We start from the raw sequence: 28000 nt of genomic DNA, 5'->3' as shown, positions 1-28000 counted from the left end.
AAAAAACAAAAAACAGTCCACACTGTTTTTACACTGTCATTATAGTTACTATATCAAGGCCAATATTTGTCCTTTCCAAAAAAAGGAATCAGACATTTTCTCCACAAAACTGTCCAGCATTTCTTTTTTCTGAAAACGTCACGTTCATCGACTACAGCGTAGTGATGCTGATCTTACAGCAACAATACTTCGAGGTAAACTCTGAAGTGAGAACTGTGGAAAGGTTTTCAAAAGACAGAGTGTGAGGAGCTAACCCACACTTTATTGGTCAACGGTACACGGCCCCCGGCCTTTCAACTGGCTACACGGGCTGCTGGCTGAGCCCCGTCTTGCATCATCTTCTTGTGGACTGAAACACTCCGAACTGTACCATTTTAAGACATAACAGAGAAGTAGAGACTGAATACAGCAAAACATACCTTTGGATGTGTTTCTAGATGTTGTTTGTGCGAAGTATAAAGTTATTGTGTGTGTCTCTAAGTCTCTGCAATATAATGTACTAAACATTTGGCAAAACTGGCACAGCTAGATAACATGTCAGTTTGACTTGTACAGTTCTTCAGTGACAGCTGATTCGTGCAAATATCATGTATAATGTAAAAAAAAATATATAATAAACAGTAATCAAAAAAATAATTCATGGTGACTGCAGTGTGTAGGACCAAACCTGATCTCAAAGTCAGGAGGAGTCCAGTTGGATTAGAGAGAGTCTGTCCACTTCTGGTCCAGTATGTGGCAAGGCTGTTTCCTCTGAACCTCAAAACCAGACCCGAGATGCTCAGTAAGAACCGCGGAACATGTTCTTCTCAAAAAGGCAGCAAAAATGCGATACACACACACACACACGCACGCACTCACACACACTCTCGTACGCTTGCATGTACACGTGGCATGTTGTCTGTGCACACGTCTTCTTCCTCTTTCATTCATGCACTTTTCACAATGTGCAATTTTTCAACACAATAAAAAGAAAATCTAAATGTAAAACAAAATGATGGGTACTTGTGAGTTCACAGCTGCAGCATGTGGAGTGGATGGTACTGACGGGCTCTGGGCGAACTGGACCTCCAAGGGGGAGAGGTGCTCGATAATGAGAGAAGACTGCCACCAAAACTCCAGCACTACACAGACAAACGCCACCTCTACCTGCAGCACTTCACAAAAAAAAAAAAAAAAAAGGAGTTGTACCCCTTCACCATCATCCAACCTCTCCTGAAAGCCATTGCTTTCTTCTCTTCTCCCCTCTCCACCCTTTTTTTCCAGCTCCTCCTACAAGTTGACCAGCTCGTGTGCAACAAACTGTTTCAGCCTCTCCAGGTACTGCCCGTAGAGCTCCACGTCATTGTGTCCAGCCCCCTCCACCCAGAGCGGCTCCACGGGGCGCTGACAGCGCTCGTACAGCGCCAGGCCGTGGGAGAAGTCGATGACCTCGTCCTCCGTGCCGTGGATCACCAGTACTGGTGACGTTACCTTTGAAATCTTGTCGATGCTTTGGAGTAAGAAAGCAGAGAGTCAGTAAGGCAGGGATGAAAACACACAGACAAAAACTGAGACCTGGGTTACACCATGTTTTTAAAACATTAGTTTGCAAACTGACCACCAGAGGGGGCTGTTGAGAATATTTCAAGCACTGTGGCCCATTAAGAAAAACACTCCCTGAACTGAATTGACACCCTGAATTTGCAAGGCCATATTTGCAAGCTTTTGTGTGTGTGTGTGTGTGGTTTCCTGAAGCAAATCCATTAATACAATGCTCTTTTGGAATGCATCTGTACTCCTGTTATTCGAATATCAGAGCAGGGACGCAGCGTGCCCTTCTGTGGACGTTTGTGTTACATTTAGCCTGGCTGTCACACATGCCATCTGTCCGTACAGGGCACTCACTTTGGGAAGGCGTCAAAGCAGTAGGTCTTCTTGGTGTCAGGGAAGGCCACTCTCATGCCAGAGGTGAGCGGGGAGTGGAGGACGACTGCAGCGCTCTCGTAGCGAGAAGCCAGGTCCACAGAGGGCACGGTGCCAATGCTCTGGCCGTACACAATCACGTTCTCTGGCCGGATGCCATACCTGCGAGGAGGACACACAATATCTGAATATCGCACTTTTGCCGATCATGAACAGGACATTTTCACAACTGGTAAGCCGGACACACTGGGGTGCATTTTGTGTGCTCTACCAGGAGCTGGCAGTCGTCCAGCGAGGCCTTTTGTTGATTAGAAAAAGCAGCTTGGCTGACAGAAAAACAGAAAACAGAAAAAGCAAATGTTGTATTTTGGATCCACTAGTTAGAGTTAAAGTTCATTTCCTTAAAGCGTTTTTCATAGTTCAACAGCAAGTTTTTGCCATCACGACCATCAATCATTTTAAATGCACCCACACAGCCAATTAAGCTCCCGTCGTCCTCTCATTTCCCCCACATGCTGCTCCATAAGCAAACACACACCTGAGTGCTAACTGAGACTTACTCATACTCTATTATCGGCTGAAACGTCATGCCACAGTGACTCAGTGATTATACGGTCTCCCAAAACAAGCACACAAAGATGGGAAACGGCCAAGGCTCAGTGGCTTTCTGCAGCTTTTGAAAAGCAGCTGAACAGAGAGGACCACCACTGTAGCCTTGTGACTCGGAGCGAAGGAGGGGGAATAAGGGCAAGACAAGCAGAAAGAAAGCGAAACAGACACCGATGCTGGATTGAGGGTGAGGGACAAACTAGGAGAGGGGGAAAAAAAAAAAAAACGGAAGTGAAGACATTCCACAGCTGATTATGAAGAACGTGACCCACTCTAGCAGGCAAGCAGTCAGCTGACAACCAGAAACCCAGTCTGAGAACACTGCATCACTGTCTCTACCGCTGCACTGAACAGTGTATACTCAACAGTCACGACCAGCCTGACAAAATCTCTGCACGACTCCATCACGGAAATGAAAAACATACATTACAGGCTTAACATAGCAGCCTCTGCTACCGCACTCCTGCAACACACAGTGATGAACATTACATGAACACCAAAGCCTGACGCCACTCAACACTGCTGTGATGGATTATCATAATTAGAAACACAATCCACAAACACATCCTTTGCAGTGAAGCAATCTCCAGTAATGTAGTCGTACTGATATTAAAGTCCAATGGACTTAACTTAAGTGCAGACACATCCACTTCAGACATAACATGGAAATGTACAGGCAGTCTAGTAGCAGACAGACATTAGCAGGAATAAAGAGACTGTTTACCGTTGGCGTGTCAGCTGGCCTTCATTGAGTATAAATAGGGGTGAAAATACTGGCACGGTATGGGGAAGTGTTACTGCAGACTGATGGGTGCTGTGGTGTTAACAGCGCCATTGACTCAAGGCTGGCGGACCATAATATACGCAATTCGTGGGCTGAAAGCTTATCTTGATTATACTGCATAATGTAGCCATTTAGTTGGAGATGAAGGAATAGTGAGGAGTGAACTGTATCAAAAATGACCCTGACCTTTCTGAAGTGTCCGATTAGGGACTAACAGCTTCTGAAGAATCTGCCACAAACGGCTTTCTTTTACCATTTGCAGCTAAATGCCATCATGCAAAAGTTATGAGGTTATGAGAATTGGTCCAGTCCGCTTTGTGGACAGACGTCTCTCAGAGCTTTAAAAGCCTCAATGGTTTTGATGTTTAACATGCAAATGACGTTAACGTGACTTAACGTTTGCTGGAGGACCAACATTGAACGAAAAACTGCAGGTCAAAGTAGAAATCTAACCTGTATATTCAGTGTGCATTTGACAAAGTGTCAAATGAAAGAAGTGGACGTAGCCACTGGGATACTTGTGGCCTGCCATGTTGAAGACTTGAGTTTGGCTTTACGGGCATCGCCATCTTAGTTTTGTGGCCGTTGCCAACTTGTTTTTTTTTAAGCCACAAGTGATGTTCATTCCAAAAATACAAAAGATGGAGACCATAAACTCATCAGGTTAATGTTTACTAAGATAATAAATCAAGTTAGAGGTAGGGTCATTTTCTCAAAGACTTCCAAACAAACCAAGCCATGGTCATTAGAAAGAATGCAGGCTTAAGACACTCCCGCATTAGCTTCACTTTCAGATCAGGAAGCTACATCCCCCTTTTTTTCCCCCCCATACATAATTACATTTATATATATAATCAATGATTTCTTGTTGAAAGGCTGAGGCTCAGCCAACAGATGACAAAAGGTAGGAGAAGGTGGGTAAATCGGAGGGTAATGGACCTTCAGTGAAAAATCAAACCCACTCTGCTCTACATCCTCTGTTACTTTTCAAGAAGAAAGAAGAGTCCACTGCTCCTGGCAGTCTGTGAGATGACTGCCCCTCTGTTGAATTAGGGATAGATGTTAGATATTAACTCCTCCAAGGAGAGATGAACGTAAAGTGCTTGGTACAAGGAGTTTGGTTACTTGCTTGCCTCCCCTACACCGTTGACAGGCAGCATTCGTTCATACGAAATGCTGACTGGAGTTTATCTAATAGGACCTCATGAGCAGGTCTGACCTGTTACAACAGTGTGTTTACTATTATGACCAGTTTTTATCAGTGCAGCCCTTAAGTAGTTTCTGTTATTACCGTTTACTCTTATCGCCTTTTGTTTACTCTTAACTAGTTGATGTTCTCTGCCATATCAGGCCATTAAAGTCTGGCCAATCCTAAACATAACACATAAGCACCCACTATACTATAAAGCTTAGGCATTGTCAACAGAGAGAAGGATGATGTGGTAAATGCAGCGAGGCTTTCCCCAGACCTAACTTGGCACGCTTTGCTTCCATCTTCACACCAACATTGTGAAAGCAGGGTTGTTCTGCTCGAGGACAAACATATAAACACAATGAATAATGCAAAACCTGTGACCTTTACACTCACAACAAGGTCACTCTAATGACTAGCCAACTCTGACATCTTGGCACTATTCGATGGACTGCTGTGGCTTCTGCTTGCATATTCAGGAAAGGCCATGCAAGAAGGATGCCAATCGCAGTGCAGATCCGCAGCTGCGCTACACTAACAAGGCACTAAGACAGGCTTTGACCAAACCAGCTCCACACAAGATGCAAACCTCCCCTCCCCCAAGGACCAGCTAACACTAGCCTACAATTTACTCCATTGCATTTCAGCTTGAATAGACCTCACCAAGCCATAGCCAGCCATGCTCCCTGGTTGCACCCCTCCCCCAAATCTTCATCAATTTAGTCTCCTGACACAAATCCAATCTATTATGCATCACATCCTCCCTCGTTCCCCTGTTCCGTCTCTTGCTCCCTCTTGGCTGCCCACCTCTTGCTCCCCGAAGACCAAAAATATTCTCATCCAACAGCAGTCACAATGACTAATAGATATTTTAGGATATCCTGAACATATGTACAGGCATTTTAGCAGATTAGTGTACCATCTGCACTACAGCAGGGGGATCCTTGACTGAAGCACTTGTGCCTAGCACCTTCTTACTAATTTCCTCCCATTATGCACTTGCTTCTTCAGATTTGTCTGGAAAACAAAGATGTGCTGAGATCATTTAAATAAGAAGAGTCAGGAAAAGTAAATTTCAGGGCGTGAGGGCAATGTGTGTATAACTTAGTGGTCCAATCGCTAAGCTCTATTGCCGTTGCTGTGCTGTGGACAGTCAGGTGAGCCACTCCACCAAACTGACAGACACAGCAGCCTTTGTCTACAGGCCCCGTCAGCCTAACCCCTACTGTCATTTCAAATAAAGAAAAGCAAACAGTTCATCGACACGATGGATCGTCTTTGTCCATGTTTGTGAGAATTTCTCGTCATTAGAGAAAAGCTGAGAAGACGGATGGCGTTCTGATTTGGATCGATCAAGATGATTAACTAGGACGTGAGCTTTTCCCATTTGTTTTTATTGGCCACAGTGTGGGAAAAACCTCGGTCTGAAAACTCATTGGAAATCAGTTGCTAGGCTACGGCTCAATATTGGACTAGTAGGACTGACTGCTGGCCAGCCTCCACCGAAGAGGGCAAAGACAATGACACAATTGCTCTTTGGTCAATAAACTAATTCCTTTTCCCCCAAGCTTGATTTCTTCTAATGTAGAACAGCAAATAGCACACGTGACACATTATTTTACTGGTATGTGTAATCCTTAGTCTGATAATGGAGGGCAAGTGAGCGTGTACACACGCCGAGTCATACAATTACTGAATCATCTGTCCCACTCCCTGCTCAGGTGAAGGGAGTGCCTCGTCCACCGTGGCTGAACAAAAGAACACTGAGGGAGTGTGTGTCATGTGCCTGGCTGAGCAGCCGTGGTTAACACTGTGAGAAAAGTGACAGCTGCCTGTCTTCTGTCTGTGGACTGAAGCGAACACAGCCTACACAAGTGTGTCAACACTCAAGAGGAGCAGAATTTGCTGACTGCTGAATCATAAGCAGAAAAAGATCCGATGACACAGAAAACCAGAACAGAAGCAGAAAAAAAGACAAAATCTGGTGTGTGTCCAAATGTCAAACAATCAGAAAAAAACAGACATATGCAGCGCAACAAGCAGAGAGATGGAAAGAGATGTGAGAGCTGCTCTCCTCCTCAGGCTGTGCGCCTGATCCAATATGAGAGACATGCACGAGGGATGTATGCAGCCGCCTCGCAGAGAGAGAGACACAATCTGTGTTCAGCGGGGTCAAAAGGCTAGGCTGTACCGTTTTATTATCGCATTGGCAGTCAATTATGTATCTGGCACAACCCTCTCACCATCAGACAACCAAGTCAAAACTGCACGTGACAATGATACAAGCATCCTTATTTATACAAAGCTTTGAAGATTCTACACTAAAAGGTTATGTCCACACAAAAATAGAAAGGGGCGAAAAGGCCAAAAATATTCGTAAAATTGTGCACAAATTAAAAAAAAAAGTAAGTCCCTCAACTTGTAATTTTGTGCCCATGAATGACACCTTAAGTCTCACATTTTTATGCTAGTGAATAAAGCTTAGCGCTGAGTGTTTATGAAGAATTTCAATTTCTTTCTATAAGTTGTAGCACAGGATTAATGTGGAACTGAAGTGCTTGTTCAACTGATACAATGTCTGGGGTTTGGAGGCCTTGGCAGAGTATCACTGACCAAAAAAAGTTTGGTGTGAGGCAACAAAAGCAGTTAGTGTTGACAATCCTGACAGTGGGGCCATTAACGTGACATGTCCTGTAAGTGGAGAGCAGCAGAGGTGCCACAGACAGAAAGAGTGACACAGACATGGCAGAAAGTTTACAGTGATGCTTGTATTTGGTTAAGCCAAAAAAAAAGCATGCAAAATGGACTTGGTGCACTAACCTATGGTCTTAGATAGGAATAGGATGTCTTTGTGCCCAGCCCAATCATGCCACGTGCCTTGTGTGTCATAAAACTAGTTATATCGCATTACATAATGTTGAGGTCCTTTTTTAACCCTGTGGCAGACGCTCAATCCAATTCCTTCCGACTGTCCATTATTTAGTGTAGTTTTTAGAGTATTTAGGTATACTCTAACATCAATCCTTACTCTTATCTGCATGAGAAGTACTATCACACGCAAACACATTTGCAACACATGCAAAAGGGCTCTCCACATGGCATTATTCAGACAGACATGTTACTCTCTCTTACTGTGGCATATGTAGAGAGGGGATTCCCAACTGAGATGTCGTGACAAGTTGGCATTCAGACTTGCAACTTGGCTTCTGAGAGTGTATAATGAGTAATGATTTAGCTCTACCAAGACAATGTCACTGATGCATTCGTGACAAACAGGGCAGCACACTTGACTTGACGTTTTGGTTCGTGACAATATACTGGGTGTTTTACAAAAACATGAATCAAGAATATGTTTAGGTTTAAGGTCTATATTGCTTTTGATTAACCACATAGAAATTAATGTATTTATGTAAGTATGTAAAATTTGCACTTTTCCCATAATCAAAAAGAAATATAATTCAGTGAGAGGAACCCCATACAATGACTGAACTCTAAAAGCCCATATTATATATTGCGAGATTAAGACTGAGACAGTCAAACTGTGCTGGGGGACTGGTAACCATGGGGACTACAAGGCACGTGACATATCCTACGCATGCAAGATGGGGCATCCTGAATATCAAGTTATGTCCTTGTTCCTGTAAGTCTGATCTCGAGATTTCTTCCCTGATCAACCTGCAAAGCCTGATGTATTGTAGGGTCAACACCAACTCTGCCCTTCGTTAACAACCAGCTGATCATCTACAGAAACAGCTTGTTACATCTGGAGCCTTAAATAACACTAGTAGGCAAACAGCCACCCCGTCTGATCAATGTGTAAATGTTAAGTTGACCGAGGCAAATTAGGTAGTGCCAATGCCGTATTAGACAAGAGTAAACTCCAGTTACATGTGATCATATGCAGGACGCACCATGCATCACACTGTGAACAAATTCAAACTTGATGAGTGGTCCTGAAATAAAAAAAACAAAGGCCATAGAAGTGATCAGGTATTGGTAAAAGGTTTCCATGGCATGACCATCACTATGCAAATTTTTATGTAAACTATAGAACTGGGATTGCTTAAAAAAAGTAGCCAATAGTTAGTATCAGTATTTGTGTGAAGAATTGCTGTTACCACCTCCTGCCCCCCACACACAAATCGCTCAGCGTAATTTGATGACGACATGAGGCATCTGTTCTGCCTCCATCTGATGAAATGAAATTTCAAAAGCTAATTTCTGCACCGATCACGACTATGTGTGAGAGCAGGAGATTCCTTGGTGTAGCAATGACAGTAAGTAAGTAAGTGAACTGGAAAATAATAAAAATGTCAAAAAACATGACACAAGGAGCCGAACGCAGCAGCTGTAAGCACTTTTCCCCCCTTCAAGTAGTCTGAAGCTGTGTAAAGAAAAGAAAACAGGAAGAGGACAGGTTTCAGATTGTCCAGTAGCTCCTTTTCTGCCTTTTACTTTCTGTCACATTCAATATTGCAGTTAAAGCTTTGGCAAAACTGACTGAAAACAACATGGAGGTTTCAGCATAAAAGCAGCCGGAATGCATTTTAATCTCGCACACGTAGACTCGTGTCTCGCCACCAGAAAAGCAGGTTCTTCTTCACAGCAGTGGCCCATTTCCTGTATGCAGAACCTTTATGATCAAGAGCTTCCCGTTTAACTTGCCAGCTTCCTTGTTTAAAAAAAAAAAAAAAAAAAGGTCCCTATTTACAGAGGACCACTCAGTGTGCTCCATGAAACAGTAGATGGCACTGAGATTCACAACCAAAGTCAGTAGCTAAGAAACACTTTGTTTTGTTGCAAGTGGCCCTACCCAAGTTATCCATCAGCACTTTTTAATCTCCACACCCTCATTTACGTCAGAAAGAACACAACCACATCAGCGTTACCACAGGTGCAACACCTCACACTGGAATCCTAGTTTTCTTTTCCCTTTGTGGTTGATTTATTCTTCTCTTCAGCCTTTTTAGTTTTACTGAGCCAACGTTTTCCCATCTCCCCTCTCGGTCATTTGTTTGTCTTCCAGCAGGAAGTATACAAAGGCAACCAGGCCTACTGGATGAACTTTCATTTCCCCCTCATCCACATAAACAAAAAAGACACAATCACGATGGACACATTATGTCTGCACACATAAACACTGTACACTCCTCCTCCACATCCTGTTCTGTGTCAGAACAGGTGTGTGGCTGTGTGCCTTATTTTTTAAGCAAGGAAAGACCGTTTGTCTTCTGTGGATGTGTACAGGGCTGCTATTAACAGTTACTTTCATTATCTGTTAACTCTTTCCTTGTTTAAACCCAGTAATTGTCAATAAAATGTCAGACAGTAGTGAAAAATGTGGCAAAGTGTTGGTTGTTTTTTGCTTGAAAGCAACTCAAACAAATAATCAATTATTAAAACAGCTGCCAATTAATTTTAGACTGATTGACAAATTGATTATTCATTTAATTGTTTCAGCTCTAAAATGTGTGTAAATGTATGAGGGACTCAGAGGCAACAAACTGGTGTTTGCCTGTTTGGTGTTATGAAAGGACGGAGGAAGGAGATGGCACGAGTCGAACGTGGATAGCAGGAAGTGAGGGAGAGATTGATGAACACTGCTCAGGTAGAAAGACCTTGTCTAGGAGAGGAGACCGAAGCTGAGACACAGCGTCTGTGCCTGCAGTAAGTAGAAATAGACCATAGGACTGTGGACAGACACTATTCAGATTTTGAGTATGAAATATCCACCTGCATACAATGTGTTTTTGATGTAACTTAATTTAGAGTTTTGTCAGCAAATTCCCCCGAGCCATTTGTAAGGTAAAGCCACTCAGACTGAAGGGGTCCTTGCTTGTTTCATTATCATTAGGAAGCTATGATGCACGTTAATGCAAACATCAACAACAAGAAGCACTGAATAAGTACATTTTATCTGGAAAAAAGTCTCATTACAGATTGTGAATTGGTACAGGTCGAATATCTGTCGATAAATATCAGTTTATTCATAGCTGGCAGAGCGCAAAGATGCAGCAGAGCGCCCACTCACACCTACATATGGCTGGCCAGCATAATCACAGAAAACACGCTCCTTATTATCGCCTACGAGAAGAACAGCATGTCATCCCCGCTAAACCGTCCCTCGTCATCTCCACCCATGATTTTATCAGGTCCCATCTACTCATCCCACCACCCAGCTCCTACTGTAAACTCTTCACATCTTCATGTCTCACTCCTCCAGGTTTTTTTTTGGTCACCCCGTCATGTCTCTGATTTTCCTTATCGATCGACATCAGCCTGGTGTCTTCAGATTGTTAAATTACATCGGGATTTAGTTCAGTAGTCCCGATTTACATTATCAAACTCCCCCGTAGCTGTTCACAGCATAAGAAAACCAAAAAAGGTAGCCATTGTTGTTACTCACAACCAATGCAAAGCTGACAATAAGAATGACACGAACAGAGAGTTGCTATAAATACGACTGTCCTCACCGTTTACACATCTGACAGCTGAATTTGTAATTTGCAATACGTAGAGGTGGTGCTTTACCAACGGTATATAAAACTGTTACCTGCCTTTCCCCAGAAGATCTGGGTTATGATTTATTGCACATAAGTTAAAACCATGCAGTGCATTACAAGTGTCAACACTTGTTGGAATCTGATTCACCCTCCAAAAAGTTAATGGGGCTTAACTCACCATCCGCTGCATGTTTGTCACGCTTCATCTACATTGCCATATAGGTTTTATTTTGCAAACAGTATTCGTGCTGACAGTAATCACCGCGTTCTGAGCGCCTTGCACTGAGAAATCAAGTTTAGGGTCTGTGCACTACTCAGTTACTCTAATGTCAATGCATTCATCACTATTAATCCAGCGCTGCATCCTTTCTCTCACAACATCTGTGCACAGGTTCTCCCATCTGCTCTCCAACCACCATTATCATCACCATCTCTCCTTACCGTGACCGGAGTGCCTGCCAGGCAGCGTCTACATCAGCGTACAGGTTCTTCTCTGAGGGTTTCCCAGAACTGGCCCCGTAACCCGAGTAATCGTAGGAGAAGACGTTGCAGTTGATCCTTGAACCAAGGCCAATGTAGAAGCTGCTCATCTGGCCTAAGTCCACTGCGTTTCCATGGGAGAACAATAGAGTGTAGCGGGCGCTGGGTGAGCAGCGCACAAACATGCAGGCAATGCGGTTCCCTCTTGAGGTGCGCGTCATGAAACACTCGATGGCGTCCTTCTCACGGGATGAGTACTGCCAGTCGGCGCGCTCTGAGAGGTGCAGCGTCCATCTGCTGCCGCTCTCATCACACATGAGGCTGTAGGTGGGCTCTGGGGGCAGGAAGGCCAGCTTAGAGGCGATCTTGCTGGGGCACGGTGGACAGCAGAACAGGCAGCATAGCTCGCTGAGGGATAAGTGGTTCATCCTCAAAGCACTGTGACAAGGAGAGGGAGGATGGTTAAAATAGAAACAAATACATTTCAGCCGCAGAATTGCCTTTGAGAACTAAGAGCGAGGGAGCATCAAACAAGAGCTTCTGGGCTCTTTCACAAACAACTGAAACAAGCTGCCACTACATCCCCTGCAGACTGATCACAAGGAAAACACCACAAGAGCCAATTCATGACACAGAACTCTTGAACGACGTTCTCTACAGGAATATAAACACTTGTCTTTGTTAGTAGAAAAGCAGGGGGTTTCTAGCACCGGAGGCTAAAGCCAGGCTGCTGTCCTTTTAATACACTATCAATTCCCCTCTCCAGAACACATGGCTCTCTTCAGCAAGGATCATTTAAAAAAAAAAAAAAAGGATATATACCTCTGACCCTGACTGGCTCCACAACCACTCAGACAGTATTGAATTAAAAGGCTTTCTTTTGGGTTTTTTTACCCTGCACCTGGACCCCCACCTAAGGCTACCTTTTAGATATCCCTGGTGCTTTTGAATTGCAGCAGCCATCACTAGAGATGGAGGGGCTTTGTAATTTGACTCTGTATAAACCACACATGGCCCTCTGAATAAACTGAAGCAGATCACTGTCGGGTTATGACAATGTGTTGCAGATTGGATTTCCAGTGAAGATGCTAGAGGTAAGAAATAAAATCCAGCTATTACATCTGTGCAAACACATCCTCAAGTCAATGCAGATTTGCAATGTAATTGCAATTCTCTAAGGCTGCGGCAGCCTTTTATTTTTGCCAAGGATAAACAGGATAAACAGAATGTTGCTCATTTCGCTTGACTGTAGCTTCTCTAAACTGCAGCACCTGCTGCAGAAAAGCATCCCAGCAGCATGCTCTTCAGCCCCCAACAGTGACATACCCCTGTCAAACTATGAACAATGCAGCACATAGGCAGCAAATGTTAAACGTCTCCCAACACATCCTCAGATTTGCCACAGGCCTCTCGGTGGCCTCCTTCACCAGCACTCGTCTCTCTGTCTACACACTTCATTTTCTGCCCTTTGCAGATTTACAGCCAGCTTTATTCCCTCCCACTGGCCAATGCTTTACTCTGAAAGTAATTCAGAGCCCTGGGAAGTTTATTGTGCATCATTCTCCTGATTGGTATTTTAATCAGCCTTGTCATGGACGTGTCTGAAATGATCCTTCTCCCTTCATTATATAACTTTATGAGAAAACTGGCTAACCAGCTGGTTACTAAATGAACATTTGATTACACACACACACACACACACACACACACACACACACACACACACACACATGACATCAATTTCACCTAATGGCCACCTGTAATCTATGGATGCCGCTTGTGCAGTGATGCTGTGACATGCCAAGGGAACATGCAGCACCAAAATACATAGTGGAGGCTATGTGCTTCCCATACTCCCTAAAATAGTCCATAATCGCCAGCCAGAATGGAGCCCCGCAGTGATTTACTGTAAAATGGTGGTGGAGGCAGCAAAGTGTTCAGAGAGACTACAATGATTGTGGGCTGCTTTGTGGAGCTTTAAGATCCAGGAGCGAGACACCCCTTTATAGCCCAGTGTGATGGGCCAACGAGCCAATAAACATGCAAATGTGTGCCTGTGTTACTTATTAACACGGAGTGGAGACATGATCACACTGACTTACCTGGACGGAGGCTGGGCGCTTGTTTTGTTTTTCTATTTTGAGATGTCAGTATTGGCCAACGTCTCCGTGGTCAGGTGTTATTTTCGCACCAAGCCAATTAATTTATCTTCTTCTCGACGCCAGGAGATTGACAAGGTTATCCCCGGCCAGATTATCCCCTGTTCCGTGTCGTCTTTATTAGCGATGTCACTTTAAGTGAGTATATCCTTCTTGTCACCACAGCTGAGAGTTACTATTAGCTTCGTCCTCCGGTCCAGACAGCCTCCGAAAACTGTCGTTTCTTTCCTTCCGCTCGGTTTCCTCAACATATGGTCCTAAATGATAACGATATCGATTCATTCAAAACGTTCAGGTCGATACAGCTCTGCAACGGCATGGGTAAACTCAATAAAGGTAAGACAACAGTAACTAAATCTTTGTCACACGACAGCGGTGGTTCGCCCCACAGTTCACAGCAGTATCACTAGCCTCGGGAACATCACTGCTTTCGTTGTGAATACCACTCTGCTTGTTATCGCAGGAAGAATAGGGCGTGATTGACACCTCTATGGACCAATAACAGAGAGGCTGGTGAAACCAGCCCATCAATGGCACAGAGCGGAGGAATTCATGGGCGGTACCCGCCGCCGCCGCAGAGTGGTGAGCTGGTGTTTTGATTGACGTGTAGGAGCACCAATAGGAGATTACTATGGCGAGGCACGGACCAATCAGTACCGACCGAGGGGTTCCTGAGGTTGAATGAGGTTACGTCATTGGCCTATGACCATTTTATTAAACGTATTCATCAATTTAAAAAGTGGTGAGATTTTTGTCTGTGTTTAATTCCATTAAAAGTGCCTTAGTTTTTATTTATTTTAACAAGTTCTGAGAAAAATTGACGATTCGTGTTTTGACTTACATGACGTTTCATGACGTATACGTACTACTTCCGGGTTAGGGCTCTCACCGGCGTGCTATGGTTTGTGTACTCGTATAACTCGTGTGAGTAAAAATTATAAAATGAGTTCTCAGAAAGGTAACGTGTCTCGGTCACGCCGTCAGAAACATCAAAACGCTTCTGCCTTCAGAAACGACAAGTACGGAGCGACTGTACAAGTAAAGGTGGGAGAACCATGAAGTAATAAGTCTTGTGTAGTTTGCCTGCAAAGGAACCGAGCTCACCCAAAGGGAGGTTAAAGTTAACGTCACATTGTAGCGTTACACAGTTTACAATGTGTTCCTGTGTAGAAACGAGTTTGGTAGCAGGTGGTAGATTGTAGCATTGTTTAGAAATGTTTTACAAAAGTCAAACTGAGTGTTTTATGTTCAAGAAATGTGCTATAATTATGGTAAATTACAATCCATTTCTTTTTAAAAACCTTCCTCCATAACCTGTTGTTTTGTAAAAAGCCATGCTACAACATCATTATTTTAACATTTCCACCATGTCTCTGCTTATGTGATTTGTAGAAGGCCAAATCGAAGATCCACGATGGGCTCTGTCATCACTGTAAAGGTGTTCTTGAGTGGAAAGTGAAGTACAACAAATACAAGTCGCTAACACAGCCCAAAAAATGGTGAGTGCACTTTGATGATTTTATTCCAGGAAACTACCGACACTGCTTCAACTGCTCATGACTGCACACTTCTCAACCGATCTGGTCTGTAAGCAGTAAACAAACGCCTAAATGTTACCTGACTGACACACAAAACCTCAAATCATTATAAAATGATTTCATGTTTTTGACTTCTGGTCAGGCTACAAGTTAAATGCACGTCTACCAAACACCATGGGGCATTTTAAAACAATTGTTGTTGGCATATTTTGCCTTTTTATTGGACAGTAATAAGAGGCAGACAGTAAATGGGAGAGAAAGGATGCCGGCTCGAACTGGTTATGGTTGTGTGACCATGCGGTATGTGCTATGTCCATTTGACTACCAAGGCGCTCCAGCATTGGACATGTTGTTTTGGTGCTGCTGGACTCACCTTGGGTCCACAGGTCAGCTGGCATGTCCTGTTATTTCCTGCTCGCAGCGTGGCAAACCTCTTGCTTTATCGCTTGAGTTCAGGGATTATAACAGTCATGCAGTTTTTGCACGTGTGTGTGTGTGTGTTGTGGATGTGTTATTTATGTGTTGATGTTGGGGGGTAACAAAAGACGGAGCTCTGCTTGTTGAGAATTGACAGTTTTGCGTGCATGTTTTGTTCTTTCAGTGTCAAGTGTTCTCAGAAGACTGTGAAGGATGCGTACCACATCATTTGTAAGCCCTGTTCCCTGGAACTAGAGATCTGCTGCAAGTGTGGGAAGAAAGAGGACATTGTTATCCCGTGAGTTATTAGCACGTGTGTGCCTGTCATTGTGTGCAGATTCATGCATAAAAAGAATTTATGTCTATGAAGTTATTTTGTGTTGTGACTTCATGTAAATTATCAATTTTTCCGCTTAGGATTGAGAAAATCTATCAATTTATTGTAGGCAAATTTATGTTTTTCTTGCCCATCAGTGACTCATTCATATCAAAGGTCCTTACATTTTGCATGTATTAATAGAATAAAGTTTATTGCATTTGTTTGAGTAAGACAGGTATATAGGAATTATTGTGCATGTCTCTGGGCCAATTTAGTAACAACAAAACAAAAGGTGCAGAATAAAAGTAAAAGCATCAATGAAAGTCTACGGGGAAACTATATGAAAATATACATTATAAGAATAAATTAAAATAGATTCACATTATAAATAAGAAACAGTATTAAGTATTTAATTAAATATTCATTTAATGTTTTTCATCACTGCCAAGCACACACAGACATTTCTACTGCAAGTCTGCCACCTCTTGGACAAGGAGATGTGTTACAACAGATTGTTGGAAATCACATTACAGCTCATCAACCGCATTTCAGCTTCACTCTTTACCTCTCAGTTTAATGCCCTTCACTCAAATTTCTTTCATTTGATATTTTGGCATCAATTTAATCCCATGTATTATTTCATCTGTGTCTTTGGTACATTATGACTTTTAAAACAAGGCCTGGAGAATTTTCCCTTTTCTCTTGGAGGAGTATAAATAAACATGATGACACAGCTTCATTGTGTTTTTCTCTCACTGTGCAGAGTAAACTCAGAAGTGGACCAGGAGGAGCAAAAAGAAGACAGTGAACAGAAACAAAAGGGACGAGGGAAGAAGGACATGGATGACTTGGACAGTGATGATGATTACGATGATGACAACTTAAGTGATCTCGGAGATGATGATGATGATGAGGAAGGGGATTTTGATAGTGACTCCAAACCAAAGAAGACACAGAACAAGTCTGATGTGCTCCCAGATGTTTCCCGAGTCAACGTTAAAGACTAAAAACTTCAAGCGGGTTCTTATTGTACCAAGGGGACTTTTTTTTTTTTTTTTTTAACATATATATACAAAACAGTTTTCTAATCCAAGTACAGTATGAGGTTTGAGATGTGATGACGCTCAAATTTACCAATTCAACTTCAGATGGTTGTGTAACTTGTAAATTAAGCCGAATGTACTGTCCATTCACAAACTATGCCAATTTAACACATACTAATCTACTGTAATCTAACCTCTAATCTAAAACCTGCACATTGTGTACATTCATTTTAAATTCATGCATCCAAGCCACCAATTCCTTTAACAGTAATTGATAAGAAAGGCTTGAAGTATCAGCGGTCCTAAAAGGCAGAATATGCCCGAATATCTGTGATTTATTGACCCTGTCATGCACACACACACTTCATATTTACACTTGGTTTCCAGTTTATCAGGTACACCTAACTAAAACTAGTGCAGTCGATTACAAACAGCCCTACAAAAACTCCTGTCTTCATGAAGGTTATAATGTTCAGCGGGGTATTGATTCAACTGTATGTTCATTTTCGAGGCTGCAGTTTGTGATGCTGTGATGTGAAGGGCTCATGATATTTTGTCCACTGTATTTATATCTTAGAGGGTAATAGACTAAATATTAGGAACACATCTCCACATTAATTAAATCTATAGATAGACATTTTAGGTGTTTTGAACCACTAAATGTGCCAGACTATCACTGTTTTGGGCTCACCCCCCACCCACACTTTCTAATCCAATCCAGAATATGAAACATTTGAATACAATAAAAAGTTCCCCATATGCAAAAAATGCCTTAGCTGCATATTTTGCTGCTGCCACTCACACTTCCCATACGCTTATGCAAGTATGTGTTGTCATTCATCATGTGGAGTTGATAAATTTAAAAGCATGTGGTAATATTTCACGCCTTACTTCCCCATTAGTTTATAGAACGTTATTCCATAATGTCTAATCACTCAACTCATAGGGTTCCCGTTTATTTCAGGCCTGTATATGTCTCACGTGGCTTTCTTCTGCTTATACACTCACAATCACTCATGACTGAAAGTTCAATAAACTGACCTGATGTGGACCCAGGAGTAGTAACAAGATGCACTGCTGGCTGAGTTTATCATGTTCAGTAAAAGCTGAAGTAACTCCACACCAACAATAAACCTACAATGAGTTCCAAGTTAATGATTAAACCCAGCTAGTCCAGTCAATACATTAGACGGGCAATAAATTCTGTGTTCATGAGGGAGTGGTGCTAAAATGAATGGTAAATCAACCAAATTGAATTTGTCAGCTTTAAAAAGATGGAGTGCTCAGTGTTATGGCTGAGAAGGTATAACTGCTAAATTATCTTTTTATTAGCCCCTTTTACTGTAAATTAAACTACACTGCTACCATGGGGATCTGCCCTATTGTTACCTTAAGTCTTTTCTATTCCATTTTTACCCAGTAAAGAAAAATAATCCCATCAACAAATCGAATCGTCAATCCCATCACTGTTACTGTTAATACATTACTTGGATAGTCTCGCTGTATTCCCCCATCCCTCATTGTTATTAAAAATAACCACTCCATAACTTTGTTATTATTGTGATGAAATGTGAAACAAAAAAACTGTCAAAGCATGTTTAATGTGAGGTAAAGCGTCTTGCCAACCTGTACCAAACATGGGTAAACTGGATGGGCTAAATTTATAGCAGGATTATTTTCAAATTCATGTTCACTTTGAGCTTGAGCCTGTAAATATAGTATATTGGAATTGGGGAGACATAGCTGCTGAGCTCTTTGTGTTATTCATTCACACAGTCGCCATTCCCTGAGATTTAAAGAATTCATTGATGTGGAGGATTTTGCTTTTATTTCATATTTTATACTCTTGCACAAGACGCGTAAATTCCGAGTGTATCATTACATATATTTGCGCAGGAGAATTGGACAGTCAGGTGTCTGATGACAGTCTTATTGGACAAATCTTGGAAACACCACCCTGTGAGTCACGTTCACAGTAGGTGCTGTTCCTGACTGATGATCACCATGGGACATCGCGATAAAACAAAAAACAAAAACTGAAAGCATCTTCACCATCTGACTCACTCAGACTCTGTGACTGAACGGTGTGTAATAATACCGCAACTTAACACCCACACACAAACCCTATCTTCTCATTGGCTGCAGGGTGTCTTTGCAGGCAGGTGGAGTCGTGCGTCCTTGTGCGTCTTGGTGACCAGAGTTCTCCGAGGACAGAATCCCGGTGCGCCGTTGCCACTGTTGTATCTCACTGCTCAACTCCGGCTGATCCACCGAAGGGATGGCAAACTCTAACAGACCCGCCACCGAAATTGCGCACGTCTACAGGGGCACATTTCTGCACTCGACCCAGCTTACTGCGCTGCAGATCCTGGAAGATGCGCTCGTGGGGGTGAACGCAGAGGGAAAGGTTTGTCAGATTCTAAAAAATATCTAAAACAGCTATCGATCTGCTTTTGAAGTATTTTGCAAACCAAATGTCCTCATAGTTTTGAAAATAAAGGTCGGCATATGCGCTAAACTCTATAATTTGGTGAATTTCTGTAACCACTCCTAAGCCTTGCACAAAAAGGCGTTTTACAGACCTTTAAGGCATAAGTCTGTTACACATTACCTTAACTGTCTGAGCAATCAACAGTTCGTGCCACAATAATCTTAATGACAGCCTGAGGTAGCCTCTTCAAATACAACAGGTGGGGTTAAAATTCATACCACAACCTTTAACCATCTGATGAAAAAAACTTAATGGACTCGTCATTAAAGGAGGTGGATCAAGTGGAAGAACTGTGTCTCTGCACCAACAAAGACCCCAAAAAGGACTCTGACAGGAAAACTGCATCTTGTATGTTAAATATACATTATATAGCTATATAGCTTTCTGTTCAGGCTTTTACTCCTCCTAAGCGACCTGTTTTGGGGACAGGATAGGATTGCCTCTTTAAGTAGACATGTATGATGTTTTCAGCCCTGCCAGCTAACTCTCCTACATACAAACACGTTTTTGGAATCACATTTTATTCCAGTAACTTTTGATCTCCATTCTGCCATCAGATTGCTTTCATCGGGGAAGGCGCAGAGTCGGACAGACTGTCTCAGACTTTTGCATTCAGTCCGTCTGAAGTCACTCAACTGGGACCATAGTAAGTAGAATATGTACATCTGTTACAGAATATATAGAATTTCGCAATAATATTACAGAGCTAGATATTCAATGACTTCAGTTAGTCAGAGAGTAACACTATTTGGTGATGCTGGGTGGCAGACGTGAAGTCTTTCTTGCATCAGCAACTATATTGAATTTATCAAACCACTAGAATATTAAACATAAGTGGACATTTACGCATCATTTCTTGCACAGGCCATAAAAACAATACTGTATGCTTGAACCATTTTCATGGCTTGCTGCACTGCAGTGAGTTCTTCATGCCAGGAATGGTGGACACGCACATCCATGCACCCCAGTACAGCTACGCTGGCACAGCACTAGACATGCCCTTACTGCAGTGGCTCAATACCTACACCTTTCCTGTGGAGTCACGCTTCAAGGACCTGGAGTTTGCCGACAGGGTCTACACTCAAGTAGTGGTGAGTTTCTGGAATAAGAGGCCATAAAAATGTGTGCAGTTGCTGTGCGTCACTCATAGCAGGTCATGCCCTACGAGCTAAAAACATGAGCTTTGTGGTGCACTGCAATGACGCCACCGATGGCTCTGCAATAGAAGAAGTGGAAAATTCTGTAAAATCTAATCTAGCACACCCTAATTTGAGATGGGTGGGAACAGTTCAGTGGCTTAACAATGTTTTGAAACGTTGTCTTAATCCTGTAATATGATCCCTGTGCTTTACAGAAAAGGACCCTGAGAAACGGAACAACCACTGCATGCTACTTTGCTACCATACACACAGATGCCTCACTTCTGCTGGGCCAGATTGCAAGTAAGATGTCCTGCACGCAAACACACACACACACACACACACATTTTGACCAAAATCTGTTTTTATTTGTAAGAATTGACCTTTCTTTAGTATTTACTATCTGTGAAGTGAATCATATACTGGGAAGTTAGAAACTGAAACGAATCAAATATAAGTCAAATGCTGACACGGCAGCATGTTACTGGATGAGTCTTTGTACAGGCCACAATACTGTAAAGCCCAGCCCACAGTTTGAAATGATCACCTCAGAGCAGTAGGAGACCTGTGGGTGGCTGTGAGGTTGCCACATATGTATGTTTTCAGTAGCTGGTAAAATCTGGGAAGTGACTGAAGGATCTCCCCATGATGATAAATGTGGCGGCCATTAATAAAAAAGTCAATGAAAATAAATAATAAGCTTTTCTGTAAAGACCGGTTCTGTTTCCCTCTGTAGTCTCAACCAACCAACTGATTTTGTTCACCTTTATGCCCTGTCCTTATCATCTTGTTTTGATGTTGCGTAATACTGAACACACGCAAACACACACACACACACACACACACACACAAACACACTGACATAATTGTGTAATGATTCAACCATTCTGAACTGAGCATTGGCTTTGGCAGTTTTACGCAGTCCTTTTGTGTAATCGGGGTTGTTGGACTTTCACCTTTGTCCTGAGTGCCTGTTCCATTTTGGAGAAAACTGTTATTCAACACAAGCATATGTCCATGTTTGAGTATTTCCAACAAGTATATTTAAATCTCAAGCTTCATTTCTTCATGTGTGTGTCATTTATTAATCTGTTTATTTTTTGGAAGTGTTAAAAAAAAAATGGTATGCATTCAAAATCCAATGTGCTAGATTATCTCAGGCAAGAATCTCATATGGCCCAAAGGTAAAGGAAATCTGATATGTACATGCACACTGTGTACAGTACTGATGTGGCTGGAAACGTTTGGTCACAGTAGCACAAAACTCTCTCACAGTCCTTGAGTGAGTGACCGTGTCTGTAACACTACACTTGTTGAAGTGGAACCTTATTACAATATATAACAAGAGTGAGTATCACTTCCTCCCAACTACACACCATGTTTCTGTTCAAATCTGATATGTGATTAATATAAAAATGACAGGTCTTCTCTGTTCCAGGTCATCATCACCCCTCAGTCAGTGTCACCTCATAGAGTCTGTATTTCTTACAGATTTCACATTACTATTTACAGCCTTCTTAATTTTTCCACAACGCTAAGCTCCACATCCAAAATTCCCTGGAGTACTGGTCAGCTTCTGCATGAGATCACTCCCAGGGCCCTCCTGTTGTTTACATTGGTCAACTTTTGTGCTTCTTCATTTGAAAATTACTGTCTGGAGCAGTGAGCCGTTTGTATTAGACGGATCGAGATATGCCAAATATCTTTGTGAAAGGACTGCATGTTAACATTGTGTCCACCTACGTCTTATGAAAGGACACACAACAACATACATGATGTTAAGTGCAGGCAGAGCCAAAAAATGAATTCTACTTATTGCACTGTAGCTGTAAGATAGGGCTGGGTAAATATTTAAACTATCTATTTGCATGTGCTTACACAAGAGTCTGACATGTGAAGGACCTGAAAAATTGTGATACGCTACATTAGAATGAGAAGGACAAAACTGACAGAAATAAAAGTGACATTGTGAAGATTGTTGATTTCGGTGCGAGCGTAACAACTGAACAAAACAAATGTTATAATTTTTCATGTTCCTGTCCTAGTGCGAAGTGATAAAGTTGTAATATGTCACCCAAGAGTCACAGATTTGGCGTAAGCTCACTAAAACAAACAGGCTTAATGCATTAATGTTTAGTCACATTCGTCTTACTCATTAACACCTTTTTTCTTGCAGATGACTTTGGACAGCGCGCCTTGGTGGGAAAGGTGTGTATGGACAGGAACAATTCTGTCAAACATTACAAAGAGACCACTCAGGAGTCTCAAGAGGAAACATGTCGGTGAGTATCAACTGCGTAATACGATGCCTAGCAGACGTGTTGGAAGGCCTCTACGGGCTCTAGCTACACAGTGAGATGACACTGAAATAGGCTTATGTGTGCCCATTCAGTTATTTATGCAACATTGATAATAGTTAATTCAACAGTGTAACACTGGAGATTTTACTTGAGTGAGAGCAGGCGGATTTTTTTCAGTCAGTAAAAATTCCCTGAGGCAACAATGTTAGTTACACTGAATTTAGTCACTGTACCATCCAGTCATTCCATTTGGATGAAGCGATTGGACAAGTTTATTACAATCCTGTGACTACCATAGACATCTTTTTATGTCAGACTATTTCATTTATTGATTGCTGTCAGGGTTTTATGAGAATCCTAACCAATATAATAAAAAGCACTTGCCCTGCCTTAAAGCTACAATATCTGATAGAGAATGAAACAAATAGCGACAGATAGGAACAGATGTATTGCCAGGATGTATCAAACAGTTGATCTTTAGGGAGTTGTAAGGCTCTCTGAGTGAGGAAAATGTCAGCTCTTGTCTGTGCATCCAAAAACGCTGATAATAAAGACTTTTATATTCCCTTCCACTACTTGATACCTCCCATAGGTATTACCTTTGAAATATACATCACGTAAAAGGTGCACCTGATTCTGAAGTGATGTTTGCCTCATAAACCTACTTCTCTTGTTAAACCTATCAACATTTACATTTCATATGGAGATATTTTCAACTGCAATCCCCTCCAGATGTAATTTCTATATAAGTTTTGGTTGCTTCAGAAGTTGGCATTAGTCTAGCATTAGTCTAGCATTTTCTAATTTGTAAAATGATCTCCAAATGATCTACAAACACGGTTTTGTTCCCTCAAGGTTCATCGCAGAGCTGTTGAACAAAAAGGTAAGATTGTACGATACAATAAACCAGAGTAATTAAATAATGTAAGAAACAATCAAGGCAGGTCTGCACAGGTCAAGACTTTTAGATACTCTGTTATTCCTCTGTTTTTTAGTACCCTCTTGTGAAGCCAGTGGTGACTCCCCGTTTCGCTCCATCCTGCACAGGAGCCTTGCTGGGACAGCTGGGAGCAATAGCTAAGAATAACAACCTGCACATTCAGGTGAGCTCACTGTGGCAACCAAACCAGGCTATGTCCACAGGGAACTGTTGCCATAGAGGCCAATCTAGTTTAGTGTTGTGTTTAGTGTAGGTTTTAAAACAATAAAATAAATACACCCATGCGCAATTCTGAAAGGCAGAATGCTGACAGGAAAGAAAGAAAAACAAGTTTGCAGGATACTGTTTGAGATTAGCTATTCTTTGATTGCACACATCTAAATTCTGCAGTTTTTCTGCAGGTTTTGACAAAGGCAACACCCCAGATTCTCTTACAGCCATGTATGTATATGTGTGTGCTCATTTCCAGAGTCATATCAGCGAAAACGTCGAGGAAGTGAAGCTTGTGAAGGAGCTGTTTCCTGACTCGGTGTCTTACACCGACGTCTATCACAAATACAACCTGCTCACTGACAAGGTGAGGACGAGGAGACTACACACTCCCAAGAAGACATGTTTTAGAACAATATAAACCCCGATACACATGCTGACATTATTGGCTGATATTATTTGTCGTGATGATGATGATTCACAGACAGTGATGGCTCATGGCTGCCACCTCAGCGATGAAGAGCTGGGTCTGTTCAGAGAGACAGGAGCCTCTTTGTCTCACTGTCCCAATTCCAACATCTCGTAAGTCTCTGATACAGAACATCTGATCTGAAACAGTGATTTCACAACGAAATAGCGTATAAGCAATGCAGTAAAACAGAATTGTAACTTGTAAATAAATGAAACTTCATGAATCAATGAGCTGATATGAGCTTGTTCCAGCAAAATATTACAAACAGTCCTGAATCTATTGCTTGGTAGAGAAATAATATGTGGTAATTTATTTCATCGCATCGGTCACCTCTCTCTCTCTCTCTCCATCTGCCCAGGCTGTGCAGTGGAGTGCTGAATGTCCGCAACGTCCTGAAACACAAAGTGAAGTTGGGGCTGGGAACAGGTGGGGACGGAGCAACTGCGCAGGCATTTTCACCTCTCAGTATTGACGTGACAAAGCTTGTCACTTGTCAGAGAAGTAAAATGACGTTTGCACGTTTGGAAACTTGAGTAGGTCCTGCTACAGCAGTTAGACAGGGGCTGGGACATTCCTACATAATGATCTGGTTTTAAAGCAATCATTTGTTTTAGGGTTTTAGTGAATGCAGTCAGCAGAGAGACTTTGCACGCAGGATTTAGATTTTATTATTTGAAATGTCCAATTGAAAGTTATGACAAATACATCTGATGTAAAATGCTTTGAAGTACCAGAAAGCTAAAAATTTGAAATGGACACATTGCTTTTTGATAGCCTGCTTGTGAATGCTTTTGTCTGTGTGCGTGCTTGTACTCATTTGACCCATCCGGTCTGTGCTCAGACGTGGCAGGGGGCTACTCGGCCTCTATGCTGGATGCTGTGAGAAGAGCTCTGGACTCATCCAAAGTCCTGACCATCCAGAACCCAGAGCTCGTCACACTCACCTTTGAGGAAGTGTTCAGACTGGCCACACTGGGAGGCAGCCAAGGTGAGACACAAAACCAGCTGTCACTCATTAAACAGAGGTCGCACTGTGCAGCAGTTACAATAAAAACATCAAGTGTTCTGGCTCTTTGTTTGCCATATTCTCCACTAGCAGCCACTTCACTTGCTGAAGTGTCTCTGTACACTCTAAGTCACTCTGGATCAGAGTGCTGCAGCAGAAATGCCTGATTCAGTACACTGTGTGCTCTGGGAAGATTTTTTTTTATTGTAACTGATTGCAATTTTACAGGAGGTTAGATGTTACAACAGCTTCTTTTATTCTTCTTTTCATCTTTAGCCTTATCCCTGGATGACCAAACAGGGAACTTTGAAGTAGGCAAGGACTTTGACGCTCTAAGGGTGAATGTAGCTGCTCCTGATGGACCCATTGACCTGATCCAGTGTGATGAACCAAAGGTTGGGAGAGCAGAGCACTATTTTCACATATTTACACACAAATGAACAAAGGCAGAACATATGATTTTAGTGTAACACCAATCTATCGTCAATTTCAGATTCTTTTGGAAAAGTTCTTAAATCTGGGTGAGTGCCAGTTTCAGTTTACGAGTCCAAGCTTTCCACGACTCAAATGTGCCACCTGCCATTTACTTTATATTTGTCTCTGTTACTTCCTCTTTGACAGGAGATGACCGTAACATAGTCGAGGTTTTTGTGGCTGGGAGGAAGGTGGTGCCATTACCAGAGGCAACGCCAGAATAGACGCTTTGGTCCCGCACATGCCTTCACTCGTCTCACCGCCTAAATCCTCAGGGAGAGTCAGCTTGAAGAGGGTTTTAGCTGCTTACTGAAATACATGTTTATCTGAGAGATATAATACGTACAGAACAAGCATGATCAGCTGGAAATGCACTATTGCTGCACAAGCTGCACTGCTGCACAATTCTCCAATGTTTTACTGTTAAATCCAGAGGGCAAGATAGGTGACGTGCTATTAATGAGCTTTAGTGAGGGTCGTGCAACACTGTGTTCAGCTTCAGCTGAATTCAGTCTGTTCTTCAAATGTATAAGGGCTTAAATGAGGAGCATAATAAGTGCTGTACATATTCATGCACCGGCACTTGCTGGTTAACAAAGTGGTTTTTATGTTCTCTTTGTTCATGTACACATTGTTATGGATTTTTTTGTTGTTGTTGTAGCTGCAGTGCCTGACCTGAGTATGGCTTGATGAAAAAATGCTTGACTTGAGCTATAATCATAACTCATTCAGTTTTTACACTGCACACTCCACTCAGGCACATTATTATTATTATTATAGTTTTTTATCGTATTCTCTTGAGTTCACGTAGCCTCAGTTTGACTCATTCAGTTTAAAAGAAAATAAATTTACACCAGACTGCCGTGCTCTGTGTGGTGACACTGGGGATAATACAAACTTAAAAAGTCACCATTTCAGTTTAGGACTGTTCTCATCATGAAGAAAAAAGTATACACATGGATTTACTGTTGAGATTATTGATTTTAGGTGCCACCACCATTTGATGAAATGAAGGGAAATTAAATGGACTGATAGCTGAACATGTGTTGTTCTTGATCAACTATAATGTATTTAAGACAAGTTTTCTTTTTTTTGTCAAATATAGTTGATTTTCATTACAACAATTCACTCTGTGACACCAAATTGTGAATGTTTAAGGCACTCTTTGATGTGTCACGTCGTGGGAGCCTGAAATAAAGAATACCAGCAAGTCTGCCGTTCAAGCTCTTTTAATGCTGTTCTTCTCTAGTTAGTAGCTACAAGGAACATATGAAAAAAAAAATGTATTAAACCCTTTCAGCCCACTAGCAGACTAACACTTCTTTGGTGGTGTTCACCATCTGGGCCAGACAGCTGAGATGGTGAGATGGCAGGAGAGAGACATGAAGATGGCTTCTGTCGAGTCCTACTGACGGCTCGGCCTCTGCTACTTTAAATAGACCTTTACTGTCTGTGCACTGAGGAGGAGATGTCATGCTACTAGCAGCCTCTAGAGGAGAGCACTGTGCTCCAAATTCATCAGATATTTCACACCTCCACTCTTAGCAAAATTACAAAAAAGCCTAATGACAGAGATAATCACCCGGGAGATAGTTAGTTTCAGTAAAAACAGTTTAGGATGCTTACAGCTCAAGTCCTTTTAAAATGTTACTCACTGCCAGTAAAAAAGAAGAAAGAATCAGGAGATGGGAAGGAAGTTTGTCTCTTTTATTTTGGAAAAAGTGTTTTTTTTACCCTCCATGTATCTGTAAATGTTGTAGGAATTGTATGTCAATATGGAAACGTTGAAGTTTTGTAGTTTTTGCAGGACCAGCTTTCTCATCCCTATTTAAAACTGGGCCTGTGAGGAGGTGCGATGACTTACAATCACTTTCTCCTTGTTCAAAAATCCAGATATTTCCATTTTCCGTGTTGTATTTTACAGGTAATGATGTGTTAAAACAAGGAATTTTACAAGATGTTTGTGTTTGTTTTTGGGGCACAGAGGTCTGAATAATTACACGCACATCCATTTCTCTGATA

General features: G+C 42.1%; 3 protein-coding genes across 3 annotated transcripts; 2 read left to right on the top strand and 1 right to left on the bottom strand.

The window, feature by feature from the left end:
- Positions 1 to 10: 10 nt before the first annotated feature.
- Positions 11 to 14040, bottom strand: abhd17b (abhydrolase domain containing 17B, depalmitoylase). The gene is made up of 4 exons (XM_070833714.1): positions 13573 to 14040; positions 11432 to 11908; positions 1885 to 2064; positions 11 to 1489 (listed from the first exon to the last, which is right to left on the bottom strand). The coding sequence occupies exons 2-4, from the start codon at positions 11896 to 11898 to the stop codon at positions 1270 to 1272; spliced, it is 867 nt and encodes a 288-aa protein (XP_070689815.1). The 5' UTR covers positions 11899 to 11908; positions 13573 to 14040; the 3' UTR covers positions 11 to 1269.
- A 476-nt stretch (positions 14041 to 14516) lies between these two features.
- Positions 14517 to 17118, top strand: c7h9orf85 (chromosome 7 C9orf85 homolog). The gene is made up of 4 exons (XM_070834146.1): positions 14517 to 14673; positions 15022 to 15128; positions 15769 to 15882; positions 16667 to 17118. Exons 1-4 carry the CDS (start codon positions 14572 to 14574, stop codon positions 16908 to 16910), a joined length of 567 nt encoding a protein of 188 aa, XP_070690247.1. The 5' UTR covers positions 14517 to 14571; the 3' UTR covers positions 16911 to 17118.
- A 1963-nt stretch (positions 17119 to 19081) lies between these two features.
- On the top strand, positions 19082 to 27458 carry gda (guanine deaminase). The gene is made up of 14 exons (XM_070833560.1): positions 19082 to 19353; positions 19995 to 20083; positions 20357 to 20528; positions 20792 to 20879; positions 22753 to 22858; positions 23732 to 23759; positions 23872 to 23979; positions 24286 to 24393; positions 24511 to 24608; positions 24857 to 24924; positions 25340 to 25486; positions 25781 to 25899; positions 25998 to 26025; positions 26126 to 27458. Exons 1-14 carry the CDS (start codon positions 19225 to 19227, stop codon positions 26200 to 26202), a joined length of 1365 nt encoding a protein of 454 aa, XP_070689661.1. The 5' UTR covers positions 19082 to 19224; the 3' UTR covers positions 26203 to 27458.
- Positions 27459 to 28000: the final 542 nt, after the last annotated feature.

The sequence above is a fragment of the Pempheris klunzingeri genome, chromosome 7 (assembly GCF_042242105.1).
Source record: "Pempheris klunzingeri isolate RE-2024b chromosome 7, fPemKlu1.hap1, whole genome shotgun sequence".
Lineage (NCBI taxonomy): Eukaryota > Metazoa > Chordata > Actinopteri > Acropomatiformes > Pempheridae > Pempheris > Pempheris klunzingeri.
Note: the sequence above shows the minus strand (reverse complement) of the source record. Positions and strands in the feature narration are given on the sequence as shown.

Excerpts from the sequence above, each read along its gene's own strand:
- gda (XM_070833560.1), top strand. The coding sequence starts at position 19,225 with ATGGCAAACTCTAACAGACCCGCCACCGAAATTGCGCACGTCTACAGG. Across the intron at positions 22,859-23,731 it reads TCTCAAGAGGAAACATGTCG|GTTCATCGCAGAGCTGTTGA; the intron begins GTGAGTATCAAC and ends TGTTCCCTCAAG. Across the intron at positions 23,760-23,871 it reads CAGAGCTGTTGAACAAAAAG|TACCCTCTTGTGAAGCCAGT; the intron begins GTAAGATTGTAC and ends TCTGTTTTTTAG.
- c7h9orf85 (XM_070834146.1), top strand. The coding sequence starts at position 14,572 with ATGAGTTCTCAGAAAGGTAACGTGTCTCGGTCACGCCGTCAGAAACAT. Across the intron at positions 14,674-15,021 it reads GAGCGACTGTACAAGTAAAG|AAGGCCAAATCGAAGATCCA; the intron begins GTGGGAGAACCA and ends TGTGATTTGTAG. Across the intron at positions 15,883-16,666 it reads AAAGAGGACATTGTTATCCC|AGTAAACTCAGAAGTGGACC; the intron begins GTGAGTTATTAG and ends CTCACTGTGCAG.
- abhd17b (XM_070833714.1), bottom strand. The coding sequence starts at position 11,898 with ATGAACCACTTATCCCTCAGCGAGCTATGCTGCCTGTTCTGCTGTCCA. Across the intron at positions 2,065-11,431 it reads TGGCAGGCACTCCGGTCACG|GTATGGCATCCGGCCAGAGA; the intron begins GTAAGGAGAGAT and ends TCCTCCTCGCAG. Across the intron at positions 1,490-1,884 it reads TGCTTTGACGCCTTCCCAAA|CATCGACAAGATTTCAAAGG; the intron begins GTGAGTGCCCTG and ends CTTACTCCAAAG.